Genomic DNA, 18,849 nt, shown 5'->3' on the forward strand with positions numbered 1-18,849 from the left:
CTGTTGCAGTATTTCTTTAAAGGTTTTCAAGAGACCTTTTAAGTAATTAAATCTGAACAATTTTTTTTGGAGTTTATTGCTGTGACAGTACAGAGCAATTATTGCCTACAGTCATGCTGTGAAGAATTTTGATAAAATCTTACAATACTATCACATATCACTTCCAGTTATATTGAGAACAAAGGCTGATGATGAAACAACTAGACAACCACACATTTTGCACACTAAAATGCTTTAAAAAAAAAATTGTGACCAAATTATAAACATAAATAATGCATAGATAATTACACACCATAATTAAGAAGTCCAGTCAATATAGGCCTAAAAAAGTAAATGTGCAATGGCTTAAAATCCAATCGTCTAGTTCTGATTTGAGATCAACAGAATATGCCATTATATACAACGTGAAGTGAGCTCAAAACCTCTAATAAGATTTCTTCAAAGTCCTCGGTTGATTCAGTTGTGTAAAAAATAATTGAGTAACGGCCCTAAATATTGTTCAAAAGACATTAATCCTATCGGTTTCACTTAAAGTGCAATGTAATAGGAAGCTTTCTGACCTGTGCAAGTTTGGAGAATGAGCAGCTTCACAGTTTCTGCTGGCGAAAGCAACCTGCACTGTATATATTGTACCATCAGTCTAAACACATCACATGGATATCTTTTGCCACAGAACTACACTGTGTCCAAATCTATTTCTCGGTAAATGGAGACAGTTATCCAGCAGATGCTCTTCGGGTGCTGATTCGTTACATACTTTGGTTTCTGGCATTGTTGTTTCACTGTTGTTCCATGGGAAGTTTGACAAATGCTATTGCAGCCAGCTCCTTACAGAACTCCTCAAGCACTATAACACCCTTTAACAGTGTCGCATGATCCATCCTGACAAACAAAACACAACAATATACTTTCAATGTCAGGATTTTATATTTTTACACATTACCACCTGGTGGTTTAGGAATGTTCACAAAATGCAAAATTCTAACGTTTAAACAGATCATAGTTGATCATAGTTTGTCAAAGCAGCTTAAAACCCTATGACTTTATGACAAACTACATTTTAATCTTCTGCACCAAACTAAATGTCAAGCACACCATCAAGTATAAGTTCCCGTTTAAGTGACCTCTCTCTTTAAAGCTGCAATTTGTCATTTTTGCCATTGCAGTTTTAAAGTGTGTAAAGTAAATTTGTGTCCTTCTCGAGGGGTGAGAAATGACTGACATTTCCCACAGAACAAATCATTATTATAAGCTCATCATTGTGAATCAGGGAAGTTCTTAAAACACTTCTATTATATTTATAAGCAATAGATACATCAGGGCTGTACGTTAACTTTTATTACAGTTGTAGCACAGGTATAAAACGCCTGTTGTCATCTTTTTTATTTTGACGGGTCGTCACGAAAGGCGTTTGAGTTTCAGTGTGGTTGACTGTAGCTTTACTCAAACTGTAAAATGCTTGCTTAAAAACTCTCAAAGAACCTCTAGAGATAAAGTTCATGTGTTCATGTCTTCGCACTGTGAGCTGCAGACAACACAAAGACAAGGACAAACGGAGTTCACACAAACACCCAGCTCTGTCACTGCACTTGCCAAACTGTCTCGCACGCGTGCTTCACTGCAAAGTGTATTCTTCACACAGCCCTGTACAGACTGCAGCTTTAAGTACTGTGATGTATAGTATATTATAGTATAGTATAGTGTATGTATAGTGAAGTTCTCACATTGTCTCCTCCTCCTGTCCCATCAGTTGTCTTCTGACGATCATGAGACTCTCTGTCACATTGGGGATGTGTTGGATCCTCTGCATCAGCTCAGCTATCACCTACCACACAAAGCACAGCTATTCAAACCACTTCCTTGAACATATCTAGTTTTTTTTTTTTTTTTTACCAGGACATCAATCCTGCTGTTCATTCAGAAAAAGTAAACAATCTGTACCATTAGTAGCTTTAAGTTAGCATCAAACAGCTCTCAACCTCTACAGTTCACTCACTGGCAGCTTTGAGTATGACTGCTTCTTACCCTGACAAGAGTTGAGAAGAGAGACCGTGCTCCAGGACTTAGGCTGATGTAGGGGTCCAGTAAGTACTCATGCAAGTGAGGATGAGGAAACACAGCCAACCTGGATAGAACTGACGTCACCTGCAGATTCAGCTCATATGGCTGGCAGAGGTATACAAACGCAGATATACTGTGATAAATTGTGACAAATGTTGACATGACACTGTTTGTTTGATTTTTAAGGTAGAGAGGAGAGGATCTAACAATATTGTTTTACCTGCTCTAGTATGCAAGCAATCTTGTCGAACAGCATTTTAAGGAAGTGTCCTTCATAGAAGTCTGTATTTGAAGCGCTTTCAGTTGCTTTGGCAGAATCCGGCCAGTTCCACTCGATTGACAGAGCAGAACATTCTTTAAACTAGACACAGAGGACAGTTTCAATGTCAGATTATTTTTAAAGCAGACTTGAAGTAACAAAAAAATGTACGTTGACGGCTTTTGCTCATTAATGTGACTCAATATGTCATTAACGCGTGTTACTGTATGTTATGTGAATTTATTACATGGCTGATTGAAATGCTTGATTCTGATTAGCCAGTCGTGACATTTCCAGGCTTGTTATTCCCCGATAACCTCTCAAAATTAATAACACACGGTAACCCAGATGCAGCAAATGACAGGATTTTTTTTGACGAATTAAATTGTATCTTATTGTAATTGTATCTTACATGTATGACATTATATTACAATTGATTAAACCAAATTGTCTGTTCGTGACATCGAAACTTCGTTTCTTACCTTAAAACCAAAAGTAAACGGCTTTTCTTTGTGGAAGGTCTGCATTCAGTAAAAATTTGCTGATAAAATATTTCAAATTCACATTTCAAGTGCACAACTAGCCGCGGATTAAGCGGGGTAATGTACAACCAGCCGGCTTTTATCGCAAAATAAGCCACTGGGCTGCCTGTAACTTATCCCTTACATAAAAAATACAATTATATAATGTTCTATATTTAGCATATAAACTTACCAATTTGTGTGCATCGTGAACATATGTGTCATATCCCACTTCTTGCACGAGATGGGACGTCTTTGCCTCTTGAGGCACTAGGCACAAGAAGCTATAAAATTAAAAAGAAAATAGAAATAATCAATTTATAAATTCAGCATTTATAATACCTAAATTGCATTTAAAAAGGACTGATAACTAATTTGGGAGTGGCAAATACTTGCCAGCGCCCCCTTGTGTCAGCCACAAAATCTACCCTTATCTCTTATAACGAATAACAAAACCTTTATAAAGTGTTCTCGTGTGCGATGTAGACAGGGTGTTAGAGCATTCTGAGTTAATCTTTTGTAGTGATACCTGTTGACGACATCAGCGGCTTGTATGTGTGTACTGGGATTATGTTTTTCTCTAACACTGGGAAGAGAGAGGAGAGGCTCTTGACCACTGAATCCACTGTCTTCATACATGTCTGTGAAGAAGGGATCTTCCTCCATCTCGCTAAAAGAGATAGCACAGAAGTTATTTTAAAGAGCTAAATCTGAATCTGGAGCAAACACCAATTTGAAGACACTCTCCACTTACTCAGCCTCTTCTAAAACATCTGCTTCAGCTCCTTGTCTTTCATCCCCGCACCCTGATCCTGGCATCCTATAGTGGCGCATCTCAAGATTCCGAAGCACCAAATTGGTCAAGATGTACCTGTTGGGTTTCTTTAGAAGCTCCTCAAACACACGCAACGTTGTGATGCTGATCTAAAACAGGAGCAAAAAAAACCCCAATGTAACATACACTGTTTCAAAACAAAGCACATGTAAATAATACTGTGCAGTTACCTCATCTGAAATATGATTGCAGTGTTCAATAAGGAAATAACGGAGTTTGTGTGCAGTTGATTCATCTCGCTGTTCAGAATGTGTGTCGCTGCCCAAAAGAAAATTAATGAGCTCCTCCAAGAGGAAAGGAGAATGTGTGTGACGTAAAGAACAGGACAGCAGTGCAGTGTGTACTAGAATCCCAACCTCTGACCTGAACATTCAGAGACCAACAGAAAACATCTATTAGCTTTATATGATTCATAATTTGGTGAGTAACATTTCACTTATAGAATTTTGCTTACTCTCGTGGTCCAGTATAAATTAATAGAATGCAACAAGGATACTTTAATGCGAAAACAAAAAAAACGAATGACTATGTTCAAAAACTTCCTGATTGGAGTGTTAGTTTCCAGCACGCGTTCCTGAGTGCCACACGATAGTGTAACAGGTGTCAGCAATGTCGACACATGCGCTTTTTGACCACACAGGCTGATCTTCAGAACGCGCATGCGTTGCTGACACCGAATGCATGTCATGTGGCTCGTGTGTTTGGTTGTGTTGCAATCTATGGAGGTGTCAGAAAGCCTCCAAAATAACCTTAATTTGCGTTCTGGGGAGGTCGGAAGTTCAAGGGATGTTCCTTTATAATTATCATTATCTTAAGAAGTATATTGTCACACCCCTAATAGTGGTAGCAGACAGCAATGGTATGTCGTCTGTGTGTCATACTCACATCTGAAGAAGTTGAGGCTCAATGACTCCTTTAAGCCACTGGTGGTGAATTGCTTTGGCCACTTTAGTAGCAAGTACCTACAGGAACAGCGTATAAATACACAACATATATATATGTAAGCACAGCTAAAATACATTTTGGTCACATTTAAGGGTCACAAAGCCTCATTATAAAAATTTCACTAGCTTCATTTCTAGGTAATTTCTACTCTTCCACTCTTAATGGCTAAACTAACTGTAAGGATATGTTAAGGTTTCAAATTTTGCTCAACTCATCAGATGCAGCTTTAAAGTTAAACAGAAACACAGTTGAAAGCTCTGTCAAACCTTGGGTGCTTCTTTGATGATCTGATCGCAGAAGTCTAGAAAGCAGAAGAACCTGTAGACGTGCTCGCTGCCAGGGAACGACCGACCCTCCTCTGCACTGTCCTCTGTAAACTGAGTCCTGCAAACAAAACAACAGAGGATAAGAAAAGTAGTGCTAAGGGTTAAACAGACACATCAGATTAAACAGTCATACCTCCACTGTAGGCCGGGCAAACTGTGTATGTCTGCATGGTCGAGCGTTGAGGGTACAAGGCAGTAAAGTTCAGTCAATCTCTGTGCGAGTAAGTGACATACTGGCGTTCTTTCGGCCAGGAGCTGTTCAGTATCTTCCTGCAGTAAACTGACCAGCTGCAACAAACTCTCCATGGCTCTAAGTGCAATGCGACTTTTCTGACAGAGAGAAAGATAATTAAAAACATGATAAGTGATTCTAGAATCCTTCTGTGATCCTTGTAAGTTTCACACATCAAGTCTAAGGGCATGTTCACTGATGGTTTCCAATGACAGTTGGGAGCTTATCTATTATTTGTAATTATTTAAGAACTTTTTCCATACATTGAACAATCCATTTATACTAGCAAACCTGTCTTCCATTACTTAAGGAAGACTCACCTGACTTTTTCCCAAGTGTATGAGTACTGGTACAATGCCTGTCTGAGGTATGCTGGAGAACTGGGCTTCAGTCCGGGCAGAAGGGGAGAAGGACGCCCCGGCTGCACTAGAAGATCCACTACAACTCTCCTCCACTGACTCTTCGGAGGTAGAACTGGACCTTTGTTTCTGAGACTCTTTGGTAACCTTTGTGATGTAGATTTGTTGTATGTTCATTGTCATTTATACAAGAACGAACCGTTTATATGACTGTCAACAGAAATACACCGCACAGAAAGAGTACCTCAAGGATGTAGTTTAGAACATAAGGGTCTTTCTTAACTCGAGTGCAAAGAACAAATAAAAACTGAGATTCCTCTTTTTCTGTCTGCGATTCAGGGAGTCCACATAGATGGATGAGTTTCTAGAGAAGGTAACAAAAGAATGATCTTGAGATTGGGGAACAAATACAGTATATATCAGCGGTTTGTAGGCTAATTTACTACAAAGCCGACACTTTTATGTTTTTTGGTCACACATCAGTATATGTGGCAATTCTAGCTTTTTAAAAAAACATTAACTAAGAATTCTTTCCCAATAAAATCTGAATTTTTTGCTTATTAATAGTTATTAAGGTAGTTGTTAGGTTTAGGTATTGGGCAGGATTAGGGATGCAGAGTGTAGTTAAGCAGAATATGTGTTTTATAAATAGTAATAAAGAGCCAATATGCCAATAATAGGCATGCTTTTAACAACTAGTTAATAATGAGAATAGCCCCCTATACTGAAGTGTTACCTCTTTATTTTTTAATGATCACAGTTTCTACATCCCAATCTGCTATTCGTAGCAACATTGGTTCAACCAATTTCATGAATTATATTTTTTAAAAAGCTGAGCTTTGCCCGACCAGATAGACAAATCACACGCTTTTCCTTTAGAAGTCCAAACAAACATAAGGATTTTCAATCAAATTCATCAAAATAGGGCTGCATGATAAATCGTTTATCAACCACATGATTAGAAGATTTACTACAATTGTTATTGCACAGTTCTTCGGTGAATTACAGTTAAATACTGCGTCTGAAAGCCAGAGGGCGCTCTCGTGCATAAAGTATATTTATAATGATGTTTGACGGGTGTTGCTTTTCAGATGCAAGTTATAAGCGCCTGAAACTCATAGTGATTTCAGATGTGGCAGCACTTCCTACTGATCAAAGAGCCTTCCTTTACGGACAAGCTCGCATTTACACATAATCGATATCATCGCGATATCATAGTCAGAATCGATGGGTTATGTAATATTTATTGAACATTGGGATTAATCGTGCACCCCTACATACAAACTTTTCACAATTTATAAAAGTTAAAACACAATTATGATGCTCAAAATTATACTTACAAAGAAAAACAAGTCATGTCTTACTTGTACAGGTCGATATACATTGATTAAATGCAGCAGTGGTTTTTGGATCTGGCCCAGAAGTTTAGAGAAGAACAGCATCACTTGCTGACTCATCCCTGGAGGATACTGCACCCATTCAAACAGATCAAGAGAGTTACTGCATTATTTCCCTAAACTCTACATGTCTTCAATCTCTGTCTTGTGTCATCATACCTGTGCTTTACCCAGTGTGCAAAGTGTCTCTAGTAATTTATGCTGGAGCAGGTATTCCATACAAGAACCCGTCTCCTCCCCTTCCTGCTTCTCCTCGTACACCAGGATGTCCAACATCTGTTTCAGCCTCCATGGGATGTCTGTGTGCTTCACTGGACGAGATTCATCTATGCAAAATACATAAAGAACACAGAGTTCGCATTAGTTATCGCACATCAAGAAGATTCAAACACAATTTACTTACACAACATGTATTTTTGCCTCTCTTTTGCCATCTCTGTCTGGAACAAAAATTGCAAGTGACTTTTTTCATGAAATCTGACCAAACCGGTTAAATAACAAATCATTATTATAAGCGTAACATCACAAATCAAGATTCCATTAACATCTCAACCGATTTGAATCTTCACATGTTACAATCGATTTTCAACCGCCTCACAGTGAATCGTTACATTCCAACGTTGTATTTACATGGTAATTGACCCTTCACAAAAACCCCGTCCCCCTTCGTTCCTGTCCAACAATATTCTGGTATCAGGCTCAGCCATGCGCTCCCATTGTAAATTTGTGCACTCCCTGAGGACGCTGATTTCAGAGGGAAAGGTCCACAACAGCAGACGATAACATAACATTAATTCTAAACTCAGCCACTACTGTCACAAAAATTGATGTATAGCTAACCTAAATGTGGTGTATCAAGTGTTTATATTTACTCCGAAATGTTTAATAATGATTATTTTAGAGAGTGAAAGAGTATCTTCGGGCAGTTTTAGTAGGCCGTGATCCTTCTTTGTGAAAGCAAATGTTAACTTTTAAATATTAGTTCAGTACAGAAAAGAATAACAGTCCATCAGCGTCTTGATCTTTATTTGTGTTAAATACAACAAACACAGTACAGCTGTTGCTTTACGAATTCATTGCTGAAAACGTCTTTCCTTAAAAATCTCACTGCAAATGCTGCTCTCCGAAGGGAGGCTGGAGCTTGGCACATTACATCACAGTGACGTAAGCCAGTCAATCAAACTGCTTGCGAAGTGTCAATTATGGTCTTACCAGTTGTTTCAATGTAGTAATTGGTTATTGCTTTCCAGTGATCCACAAAAGAGTCCAGCAGGTTTATCGAAGGCTCCTGCTATAACAGAGAAGAAAAAATACATTTTATATACACATAGATATACACATACTTTATTTGATTCACAGTTGTAATATCACAAAATGTATTATGGTACTTCTGAACATTGTAATATGTTGCATAAATATGGTAATCATTCAGTACCGAGGTACCACAGTATTTGTCAAAGAGCATAAAACAGTGTGAGTATGTGGTGTAAATGAATGCTGTAAGTTACTCCTGCAAGTCCCTCAAGACTTTCTGTGGTGGTTTTATGGACTCTCAAACTTGTTCAGACCTGCAGGAATATGCAACTTCCACATGAACAACTCTCCAATAAGAAGTCAACACTGTATCAGACACTTAAATGCATGATAGCTATACATAATTGCTCAAATACCCTTTCCATGGATATAGTAAACCAAGTCTGTGAGATTCAATAATACTGGACTGTAATCAAAGTAGCACCCAAGCTAAACTAAAGATAAACATCTAACTTCGTTATACGAAGTTCAAACTGCGTGACAACCCATTGGCAGTCTACTTATTCAGACATTTAGTTATAAAACTTGATAAAATAAACTTAAATGCTACATTTCGTAAGTTTTAAAGGATCGTGCAACAGTTCTCCGGAGTTTATTATGTTAGCAATGCTAAGCTAGCAGGTAAGATATACGAAAGTCAGTTATACATTACTTACAGTTTCCAAAGCCTGCTGCAAAAAAGCCGTCACTTTATTAAACATATCCATGGCTGGATCTCAGAAAAGCTCATTTAAGTCAGATGTAATGTTTGGGACATCTTTAAATGTCTCTTTATAGCGCAAGTGTAGTTCGTAAACGATGTTTACATGGCTGCTTAGCTCCTGCGTTGGTTGCGCGTGCTTACACTGACCCCCACTGACAGAAACATGAATATCGCAATAATGTACAACACAAGAGAGGATCGTAGGCAGGGCATAAAATATAGTGAAAAACATGTATGATACAAAAAGTTATGTTCTATGTCAAAATATAAATAATTTGACTATTTATTCTTTAATAAGCTTTATTTACATTGTTATTGTAGTCGTAACACCGTAATATGCTCTTAAAGGGATAGTTCACCCAAAAATGAAAATTCTGTAATCATTTACTTGATTTAATTGTTCTGCTAAACAAAAACAAAGATATTTGGAAGAATATCAGTAACAGATCTTACCCCCCTATTGACTCCCATAGTATTTATTTCCATACTATAGCAATCAATAGGGGATGAGATCTGTTCGGTTACTGAGATTCTTCCAAATATCTTTCTCTGTGTTCATCAGAGCAAAGAAATGCAGGCTGTACAGGTTTGGAACAATCTGAGGGTGAGTAAATGATGACAGCATTTTCATATTTGGGTGAACGATCCCTTTAGTATAGTATCACAAAAACTAAAACAAGTGCACTGATTCAATGTCAAATCTTGAATATCTGCTGTCCTTCTATAACCTTGTATGTCCACATTTCGTGATTGTTATTTTATGTAAATATCTAACGAATAAAACGTATCAAAAAGTGCATTAACACATTATTTATTCATTTAAAACGTACAGTGTTTTTACATTTCCTAAAATCTAATTTGTCCATCCGAGGTTTCGGAAGGACAGCGACAATATCTAACTTTTTTGATAAAACACACATTTTTATCAGGATAAAACTCTAATAACAATAATAACACTATTTAAAACCCTTAAAGTTCCACAGGTGTCTGTATTTTACAATAACATGTTTTGTTTTTATTATGTTGTTATTATCGATTTGCACAATGTTTATAAGCATATATTTAACCATCCCAGTAGGCCTATAGACCAGTCATAGTAACAGGTCAAGCTGACATCTGTTTAAGTTTTTTTAAAACTTCAGAAAATTACAATAAAATAAAAAAAAAACATATAAAGCCGAATAAACCAATTTAATGAATACAATTTATATGGCATAAAAGGTTTTAAAAAGGATTAATAAAAAAAGCACAGAAATGCCAAAGTTATGCTTTATCCAGCATAGCTTTATTTAAACAAAATGCAACTGTAATATGTCTGCCAATGTTGTTTGTTTACCAGATATATATTTTTTGTACAACAATATTACTAAGTAATCCTGTCTTAACCAAACTATACAGAAGACTTTCCCTAAAGTGGGATCAATATCAGCAAAAACATCTCTTCAACTGTAATGACAAATCAGCGATACATTTAAAAGAATAAAAACATAAATAAAAACATGGTTAAGGCACATTATTAGAAAATATAAAAGCTAAAAAACATAAAATAATGCATGTGCATTGGAATAAAGTAAAAATGTTGATAAATTACCACAGATTTGTGAGTCGTGTCAAAATAAAAAAAGAGGTATTATTTTTCAATAATTTTCAATTAATTATAAACAAATCCTGTCTGATCTTCACAATGAGTCCTGATTTTGACACTGATAATGTCTTTCTGAACACTGCAAACTCAACTCAGGTCAAAACACTGCAAAGTCACAGGTGTGTTGATTTACATAAGGATAAATACTGTGCTTTGACATTAGACTTTGTTAAACATAAAACTATTTTTTTAAATGTGCCAGTTGTAGACAAAGTCATTCAATACCTGAAAAGTGAATGTAAGAGTTATATTTGTAAAGAAATGTACATCATCATCATGACAACATAAATACCAGATATGATAAAATGTTTGTAAAATTGTTCCCTAATGCTGGGTGCACACCAAATCCGAACATGCGTTACACGCATCTTTTATTACTCTGGGGAAAAGTTTGTTATTTTCGTGTGAATGATGCGAGCTGACAAAAATTTTAAACTTGCGCGAAAGACGAGATTGACGTGCATTCGTGGCAATTGCAAGCCGATTCGCATGATTCGTATCACCTGCCACAAGATTGCGTCTATTCATGTCTTTTTATTGACTTTGTAATGCAATTTACTTGCTCAAACCGCTTAATTCGCGTTTGGTGTGAACCCAGGATAACAATTTTGCACTGGTCTTATTTGAAGTTTGAATATTTGTATGTGAATTTCAGTAATTAACAGCACCAAGTTCCCGAAAACAAAAGACAAATCACTGCATGATCCACATGCTTGGAAATAATATTCTTTTCAGTGCAATAACATACTGACGATGTGAGAAGAACGTGTGAGTGTAATCTCTTCAACCTGAAGCTTAGGTTTCCCACTCCTACAGACACAAACAGAGATAAAGGTTAAACGTCACACTGATATTTACTGAAGGAAATCAATTCTCCGGCTTGATTAAATTACTGTTGTCTCTTCTTGAGTTAATCATTCGTTTTGTGAAAGGGCTTTCTTTAATGTCCAGCGAATGAAATTTAGTGGCATCTAGTGGTGAGGCTGCAAATTGCAACCAACAGGTCACTCAACCCCTCCCTTTCAAAATATTACGGTGGCTGACACAGAACTAAGACATCATCAAGTTTTCGCCAAAGGAGATAACGTATGTATGTAAATGCTTGTTTTTTTCCTATTTGTTTTTTCAGATATTTAATTGAATAGATGAGTGCATGCCAGGTACATATGTCACTTTTGGTCGCAAAGGTTGCCGACCCCAGGTTAGGGCTACTGTAGAAACAACATGGTGAATTCCATGTAAGGGGATAACTGTGGTGTATGAAGATAGAAATAGCTCATTCAAAGGTAATAAAAACATAACGTTTCATTATGTAAGGTTTTTATACACCTCTGAAGACATAGTTAAGTATATTACATTGCATTTCTGTCAAAAGATCTTTAGGAAAAAATCCTATTGGACCCTTAAAACTGCTAAATGGAAGTGTGACCGCAACGCTCTAAGAAAGTGACTTGGTAATGCTGGCTAATTTCCTAATTTGAAGAATACCCGTGATTTTTTATCTTTGTATAAAACTCATACTGCTGATGCTAACTTCATACTTGGGGGTAAATAAATCAATAAATCAAATAGAGAATAAATTAGAGTTTTTCTGTGATTTTACTCTAAATTTTATCCAATGAGAATTATCCCATCATTTCTAGATGGTAGGTACTTTGCTTGCAAAAATATGCAAGACTATTCTATTTTTTCAATAGAATTTGACTTGAATGAAGTATCATAAGACAGTATTAAACTATTCATTGAAGCATGCAAAGGATGTCAAAAAAATTGTCTAAATAGATAACTAAGTAGGATTTGAAATACATTTCATAAAACAACTTTTAAAATTAATCACTTATGTGTGTTGTGCAGATTTAACAAGCAAGGATCATTTCAACAAGCTCTGTCAAATTCATGTGAGAGTCGTACCTTCCTCCTTTGCAGGACCCTGCCATGCTCAATGAACTTTCTTTAGGGTGCTTTTTGCTGAGGCAGTTCTTCTCAAAAGCGGTGTGAAGAACCCACCCTGAATTAGAGAGAGAGAAAGGGAACCAAAAATGTTTACATTAGCTCCTCACCATTATGTCATTCCAAACCTTTATGATTTTCTTTCTTTGCAGAACAACACTGACCCTCACTGACCTCCATTGTGTGCACAAAACCCCTGAGACTTTCCTCAAAACATCTTTCATGTTCCGCAGAAGTAAGAGTTATACACAGGTTATGAACCACATGAGGGTGAATCAATGAGGACAGAAATTTCATTTTGGGTGAACTGTCCCTTTAAAGCTGCTCTTATCAAAGCATTACTTTCTGTTCCTCTGGGAGGAAATGGCTCTTAAACCAAACCACTGTAATTACTGAGCTACACAACAGCAGTGACAACCGACAAACACAGCACCAAACAAGACAAGTCACATGTTCTTCCCTTACATTACATATATATTTATAATAATAATTAAGGGCAAATTATGTATGCTTAGATGGATGCTACATTTGCCAAATGTTAAAAGTGTTCACAGTGATTCACAATTCTTGAAAATTGTTTAACTAGTCAATATTAATCTGTTTGACACTTTATAAAAATAAATACTAAAATCAAAAAACAAAAACATCATTGTGATTGATGTGGAAAATCTGTTACGCAATCCAAACAACAGATGGCAGTCTAAGAGCAAAAACGTCTGCATGCAGATAGCAAGAACTTGTTCTTCTATCATAACGCCAATAATTTTGGAGTCCCATGGTACACAAACATAACTGTACCTTAAACATTGTCAAAGTGTTACTGTGTTACCCTCTGAGATCATCACAGTGACATGTCCCTGTGTGATGGAGTGTTACCTGTGCTCGTTCAGTGCAGAAAGCGAGGGACCGCCTGAAGGAACTCTGTTTGGCAGGCTTTGCGCCCACGCTCACCAAGTTGACCTCTGACCCTGCACGCAACTGCACGCGCCTCTTTCCTGTCAAGTTCAACATCTGGACACCCCTCTCGATCTCAAACTTTTTCGTATCTGACAATATAAATACAAAAATGGTTTTAGGATAAGTCAAAAAATATTTCATCCTGTTAAATGTGAAAAACTTAATGGTCTTAATGGATAGTGTTGCTTTCTGGTTCTTTAAGGTTTTGTGGATGCATGTACCCTTCACTTTTCTACTTTTCCCCTCTATTAATCTCTTCCCTGAGAAAAGCTCACACTGGAAAGTTGGGTTCAAAAAGCAAACATGAAATTCTCAGGGTTACGACTAAAGAGTCTTAAAAGAATGTGTGTGTGCGCACGCACGCATGCCACAAGGCTACATCCCTGCTTTGCGACCAAAACCACGAGCGAATATAAAGGCCAGCAGCCACGGGTCTCATCCAAAACGAAAGTGCATGAGCGTTTCCTTCTTATACTGAGTCCAGAAACACACAAAATCTCACCTCACATGCCCTGTAACACTATTATACAAACTCATGTACTCTACAAAATGTTCATATAGTGGGCAAAAAAAGTATTTGGACAACAAGTTATCATCATTCTGCATGCTGTGTATTTATCTGAATGTCAAAGCTTCCGATAACAAAATATCAAAGTGATTCTTTAGATTTTTAGGTAAAAAAGTTATTTGTTCAGAATCAGAAGGAGCTTTATTACAAAGTATGTTTACACACACACAAGGAATTTGACTTGGTGACAGGAGCTTAGTGCAGAAGATAGTGTACATATGGTGCAAACATGGTGCAAATATACATTCCAAATCAAATGTTTTAATGTATTTATTATTTCATCATTTGAAACTCAACTTCTTTTTGCAAAATAGTTTGCTTGAAATACATGACAATTTGTCTGAAATTCAGACATTTTAAGTCTGGCTTACAGTAACTGTCCAAATGCTTTGTGGTTCACCTAAAAATAAAAAAGTTGTTCCAAATCTGTTTAAACGTCTTTGTTCTGATGAACAAATAGAAAGATATTTGATGCTTGTAACCAAACAGGTCTTGGACCCCATTAACTCTCATAGTAAGAAAATTACCATGGTAGTCAAAAGTGCCCCAGAACTGTTTGCTTTCATACATTCTTCAAAATATCTTCTTTTGTGTTCAACAGAACAAAGAATTTTATTACACATTTTTCCCTACTATGGTGCCCCAAATCTGTCATGTTATATTCTTTCAAATAGCTTTCTAATGAACACAGAAATTTATACAAATTTGGAACAACTTGAGATTGAGTAAAACATTTTTTGGGGTGAACTGTTCCTTTAAGTGGATATTCGCTGCACAATTGTAATTTGATCCACCTGATGAGAAAAACAGCATTGTAAATAGATTCATGATCATAATCCTACACATCAAAGTCCATAGACAAACCACAAAAGGTCAATTTGTCAAGTACACATTAAGTCATAGGCACAATGATGCGGAAAACTGCTTCTCCATATGAAGTTTCTCATTTTTCTCAGTAGTGTTCACTTAAAATGCTACTATACTTGAATGTCAAATTCAAGTGAACCATATTGTTTTTTTACCCTTTAAATACCCATTTAAAAGTTTTTTGAGGATCTTTTCTGAGGACCCCTGGTTAAACAATTTGGATGTAGCTCATACTAGCTTTATAAATGCAATGTGCGATCCTACAAACAGTTTTCTGTCAGCACAAAATGATGCTCTGGGACATTATGCAAATCCAGTAAACCAGGAGCATGGAAAGTTGCGAGCAACCAGCCGCCGTATAATTATTAAGTGCCCCAAATTGAAAGCAGATGCCTCTGAATTGTCAAGTGTTTGTGAATCTGTGAAGAGGAAGTGATGGCGAAGACGTACATGTATTCATGTGTTCTGTTTTTCTCTCTCTCTCATTTTCTCTTCTTTACACACATACTGTACGTGTACTTGACCATTTCGCTATCATTTTGCAAGCAATCAAATCTAATCTGTCTGTTCAGGCAGTGTACGAGTTAATATTCCGTGTATCCACTTCGTTTTTTCGGAGAATGAACCACATGTAGATCTGGTTTGTAAACATCAGATTTCATGTGGCTTTCTGCTGTCAGATAAAACCAATTTAAAATTTTTTGCTGTCTGTCTAAAAGTCCTTGAAACTGATAACCTTGACAGATAGAAAATCAGCTGCTGACTGTTTGTGTTGTGATGTGAAAAACAAGTACAGAGAAGTCACTATGCATGTCTTTCACTTCATTGACCAATCACATTACAGTATTGTCATGACTCAAAGATGTTTATGAGAGAATCATGAGCCGATTTTATGTTATGATGCTGAACTGCTCAAGGCACTGAGGTTAAAGTGGATACACAATTCACATGACAGTAAAAGCAGTTTAAAATTAGTTTTACAACCAAGCCGGTGACATAAAGCAAGGAAGGATCAGTAGAGAACACCGAGAGCAGAAAACGGGATAAAGTGAGAGAGAACTATAAATGTAACGTGTATTTGAAGCATAATGTGTTTGCTTCCTCTAAAAAAGTTAATTTATTATTGGTGACTGCAGGGGCAGTGTGACTGACTCACTGTGGTTGCTGAATATTTCATTATTGCTGTAGTTGGCAGAAATCTTGGATGACAACAATTCTCCGTTTCCCCCGCCGTAAGGTTTCTGAAACTGAGAAATGGATGTAACAGCTGTTATAAGTACTGTACAGTAATTCTAGTGCTTTCAGAGAATGTTAATGAGATGAAAGGAAATTCCAAATTCTATCTTGTTTTTATAAATGAACAAGATTTTGAACCTGATTACTTTCCTACAAACAATCCTTGATGGTTGTAAATAATCCATTAGCGCATGTGTTTGCATGACATATTTCTTCATAATATTTAACAAAAATGTACTTGATCCACCCTTAAAACAGCTTTTCAACATTATCAAGAGCTCAATCTTGTGTTTAATCGTCTCCATGCACCTGTCACAAATAGCCCAACTTTGCATTTTCTTTAAACATCTTGCTTCATTTGGAAATATGTAACAAGCATAGTTAACCAGAAATTGAACATTCTATCTTCATTTACTCACCCTTAAGTTGATCTAAAACTGTATACATTTCTTTGTTCTGTTAAACAGAAAAAGAATATATTTTAAAGAATGTGGGAAGCTAAACAGTAGTAGGGGCATCATTGCCATACTAGTCATTTTTTTCCCTGGAAGTCAAAAGTGCCCTGTACTGTTTGGATACAAACATTCTTCCAAATATATATTTTTTTACACATCTTTAACTGTTTTAGAACAACAAGAGGCTAAGTAAATGCAGATTTTTTGGGGGGGGGGTTAACTATCCCTTTCAACACCATTTCTATTGGATATTGAAAGAAATCACACATAAACAACATCTGATGCAACCAAAAAATCTTTTTGACATGGCCATTTATGTAAAGTTAAAGGGATGGTTCACTTTCTTCTGAAGAACAAAAACGAAGACATCTTTGGTCACCAAACAACACTGACCTCCATTGACTTCCATTGTATGGACACAAAACCTATTTCTCATAATATCTTCTTTTGGGTTTTGAGTCATATACAGATTTTGAACCACATGAGGGTGAATAAATGATGGCAGCATTTTTATTTTTATTTGAACTATCCCTTCAAGCTAGAGAAAACTTGGAAAGTTCCAGAAATCGATCTAACTTTACCGCAGCACATTGTAACCTAATAAACAATTAATAAAAAATGAGTAATAACTAGTAACACCCCCCTGCCACACCGTACCATGTGCTCTAGTATAGATGTGTTTGAATAGATGGGCTGAGGTTGAACTCCACCACAGAGCTGCTGAAAGGGGTCGTCCATGTACATGTTTGAGGTGGGGAACCTTCGGCTTTTCAGACCACTGAAGAACAAAGGAAACAGAAGAATGGGGAAAGAATGACAGAGTTTCAGTGATTCCTAGTTTGTACAGAATGCTGGCAGACAGCATGAGTGTGTGTGTGTGTGTGTGTGTGTACCTCAGTGATTCGTGGCTGGTGTGTTGATATGGAAGGCCATCTGCAGTGGAACTCCCATCCTGCAGGAGCTGAACCCACAGTTCTTTATCATCCGCACAACTGGCCTGCTCATACACACAAAGATTAACATCGACACAGCCATTAAAAAAAAAAGGGAGAACAGTTCAAATGAAGTTTGGTTAGAAATAAACGTGCACTACAAATACAGTGATTGTATGACATCTGATACCAAAGTATTTGACATATACCATGGTACTGAAAGATCAGCACACTTAAAACCCCAAGAAGTTGACTTTAAGTAAACGTATTCCCTCAATAAGTATAACTTGAATTAAGTGTGTGGGTTTATAATCATAATGGTACATGTCTAAAAAACATGTTATTACCTCTAAAAACTTTCAACTCTCACATAGGTTTCCATTTTAGTTCCAAGATCAATACCTCCAGTACAGCCACCTGGTCTCCATGATGCATGATGGTCATGCGGTAAGCATGTGCTGTATCCGGCCCGGGTTGGACCTCGCTCCCTCTGAGCTGAACCGTATACTGAGGGGTCTCTTCTGACTTCTCGTCCCGATACATCTTCAGGACTCCCTCCTCCACCCGGCACCAGAGACTCTGCCACTGACAGTTCATCAGCACATTCATGAAACCTGCTTAAGAGAGATCATAACGTAAAACCTATTGCCCAACAGGAATGTGCGTGTGACATCACCTGTGTGCTCTTTACTACAATTCAGAATTTACATATACACTACAGCCAGTAGTGTAGTCTACGTGATACGCAGGTATACGCCGTATACCCACTAGAAAAGATCAAGAATTTCCGTATACCCACTTAAAAAAGCGCAAGGTTACGTAACAACATCGTTTGTGTCAGAAAAGTACGACGCACTGACTTTTGGTGCAACCAGGAGATATGAAACCAAAGGAGATCATTAAAGGCAGCATTTACACTAACAGTGTTATCGTAAGCCTGCCCTCGAAGCTACTGGCGCTTCGTGCCGCTGCAGCAGGTGTTACACATAATGAGCCCGACGAGGCTCATGCGATGCTTTACGCGGGGTCCCCACTCCTCGCGTTAGTGTTCCGGGGTCGCAATGTGCACACTGTTCGCCCGTGTATTATACTTTCTGCCTTTAACTCACCCCACTTTTAAAACCACTGCAAAGTCTTTAATAAAACAAGCATATTTGTTACCATTACCATAACTGTTAGAATCAGCACCTCCAAATCTGAGGCCATGGTTCTCAGCCGGAAAAGGGTGGCTTGCTCACTTCAGGTAGGTGGAGAGTTCCTGCCTCAAGTGGAGGAGATCTGGGGGTA

At 37.3% G+C, this 18,849-nt stretch overlaps 2 protein-coding genes across 5 annotated transcripts in view; both read right to left on the reverse strand.

The window, feature by feature from the left end:
* Positions 1 to 57: 57 nt before the first annotated feature.
* On the reverse strand, positions 58 to 9,323 carry fhip2b (FHF complex subunit HOOK interacting protein 2B). 3 transcript variants are annotated; one of them, XM_056772422.1, is made up of 18 exons: positions 8,906 to 9,323; positions 8,148 to 8,223; positions 7,095 to 7,261; positions 6,903 to 7,007; positions 5,783 to 5,902; positions 5,500 to 5,685; positions 5,081 to 5,277; positions 4,888 to 5,005; positions 4,562 to 4,638; positions 3,847 to 4,039; positions 3,596 to 3,765; positions 3,371 to 3,511; positions 3,035 to 3,125; positions 2,803 to 2,841; positions 2,282 to 2,422; positions 2,026 to 2,166; positions 1,725 to 1,825; positions 58 to 882 (listed from the first exon to the last, which is right to left on the reverse strand). In XM_056772422.1, the coding sequence occupies exons 1-18, from the start codon at positions 8,954 to 8,956 to the stop codon at positions 780 to 782; spliced, it is 2,217 nt and encodes a 738-aa protein (XP_056628400.1). In that variant the 5' UTR covers positions 8,957 to 9,323; the 3' UTR covers positions 58 to 779. The 3 variants fall into 3 exon arrangements, with proteins under 3 accessions (XP_056628400.1, XP_056628399.1, XP_056628401.1); XM_056772421.1 differs by having other exon boundaries at positions 8,148 to 8,226; positions 8,906 to 9,322; XM_056772423.1 differs by lacking the exon at positions 2,803 to 2,841 and having other exon boundaries at positions 8,148 to 8,226; positions 8,906 to 9,320.
* An 892-nt stretch (positions 9,324 to 10,215) lies between these two features.
* The window catches only part of si:dkey-220o5.5 (actin filament-associated protein 1-like 2), a 46,743-nt gene continuing 38,109 nt past the window's right edge, over positions 10,216 to 18,849 (reverse strand). Inside the window, exons 9-15 of one of the 2 annotated variants that reach the window (XM_056772427.1) lie at positions 17,965 to 18,176; positions 17,524 to 17,627; positions 17,288 to 17,408; positions 16,096 to 16,186; positions 13,424 to 13,593; positions 12,509 to 12,605; positions 10,216 to 11,407 (exon numbers count right to left, since the gene is read on the reverse strand). In XM_056772427.1, coding sequence (XP_056628405.1) covers positions 12,537 to 12,605; positions 13,424 to 13,593; positions 16,096 to 16,186; positions 17,288 to 17,408; positions 17,524 to 17,627; positions 17,965 to 18,176 — 767 coding nt within the window. In that variant the 3' untranslated portion in view covers positions 10,216 to 11,407; positions 12,509 to 12,536. Of the gene's footprint in view, positions 11,408 to 12,508; positions 12,606 to 13,423; positions 13,594 to 16,095; positions 16,187 to 17,287; positions 17,409 to 17,523; positions 17,628 to 17,964; positions 18,180 to 18,849 lie in introns of both variants that reach the window. The other variant, XM_056772424.1, reaches the window with a different exon arrangement.

This window comes from Triplophysa dalaica, chromosome 18, assembly GCF_015846415.1.
Source record: "Triplophysa dalaica isolate WHDGS20190420 chromosome 18, ASM1584641v1, whole genome shotgun sequence".
NCBI lineage: Eukaryota > Metazoa > Chordata > Actinopteri > Cypriniformes > Nemacheilidae > Triplophysa > Triplophysa dalaica.

Bases quoted from the DNA above. Each gene is read 5' to 3' on its own strand.
- fhip2b (XM_056772421.1), bottom strand. From the start codon at position 8,956: ATGGATATGTTTAATAAAGTGACGGCTTTTTTGCAGCAGGCTTTGGAA. The intron at 5,006-5,080 runs GTATGACTGTTT...TTTTGTTTGCAG, and splicing joins TTGCCCGGCCTACAGTGGAG to GACTCAGTTTACAGAGGACA. The intron at 3,766-3,846 runs GTAACTGCACAG...CTCCTGTTTTAG, and splicing joins GCAATCATATTTCAGATGAG to ATCAGCATCACAACGTTGCG.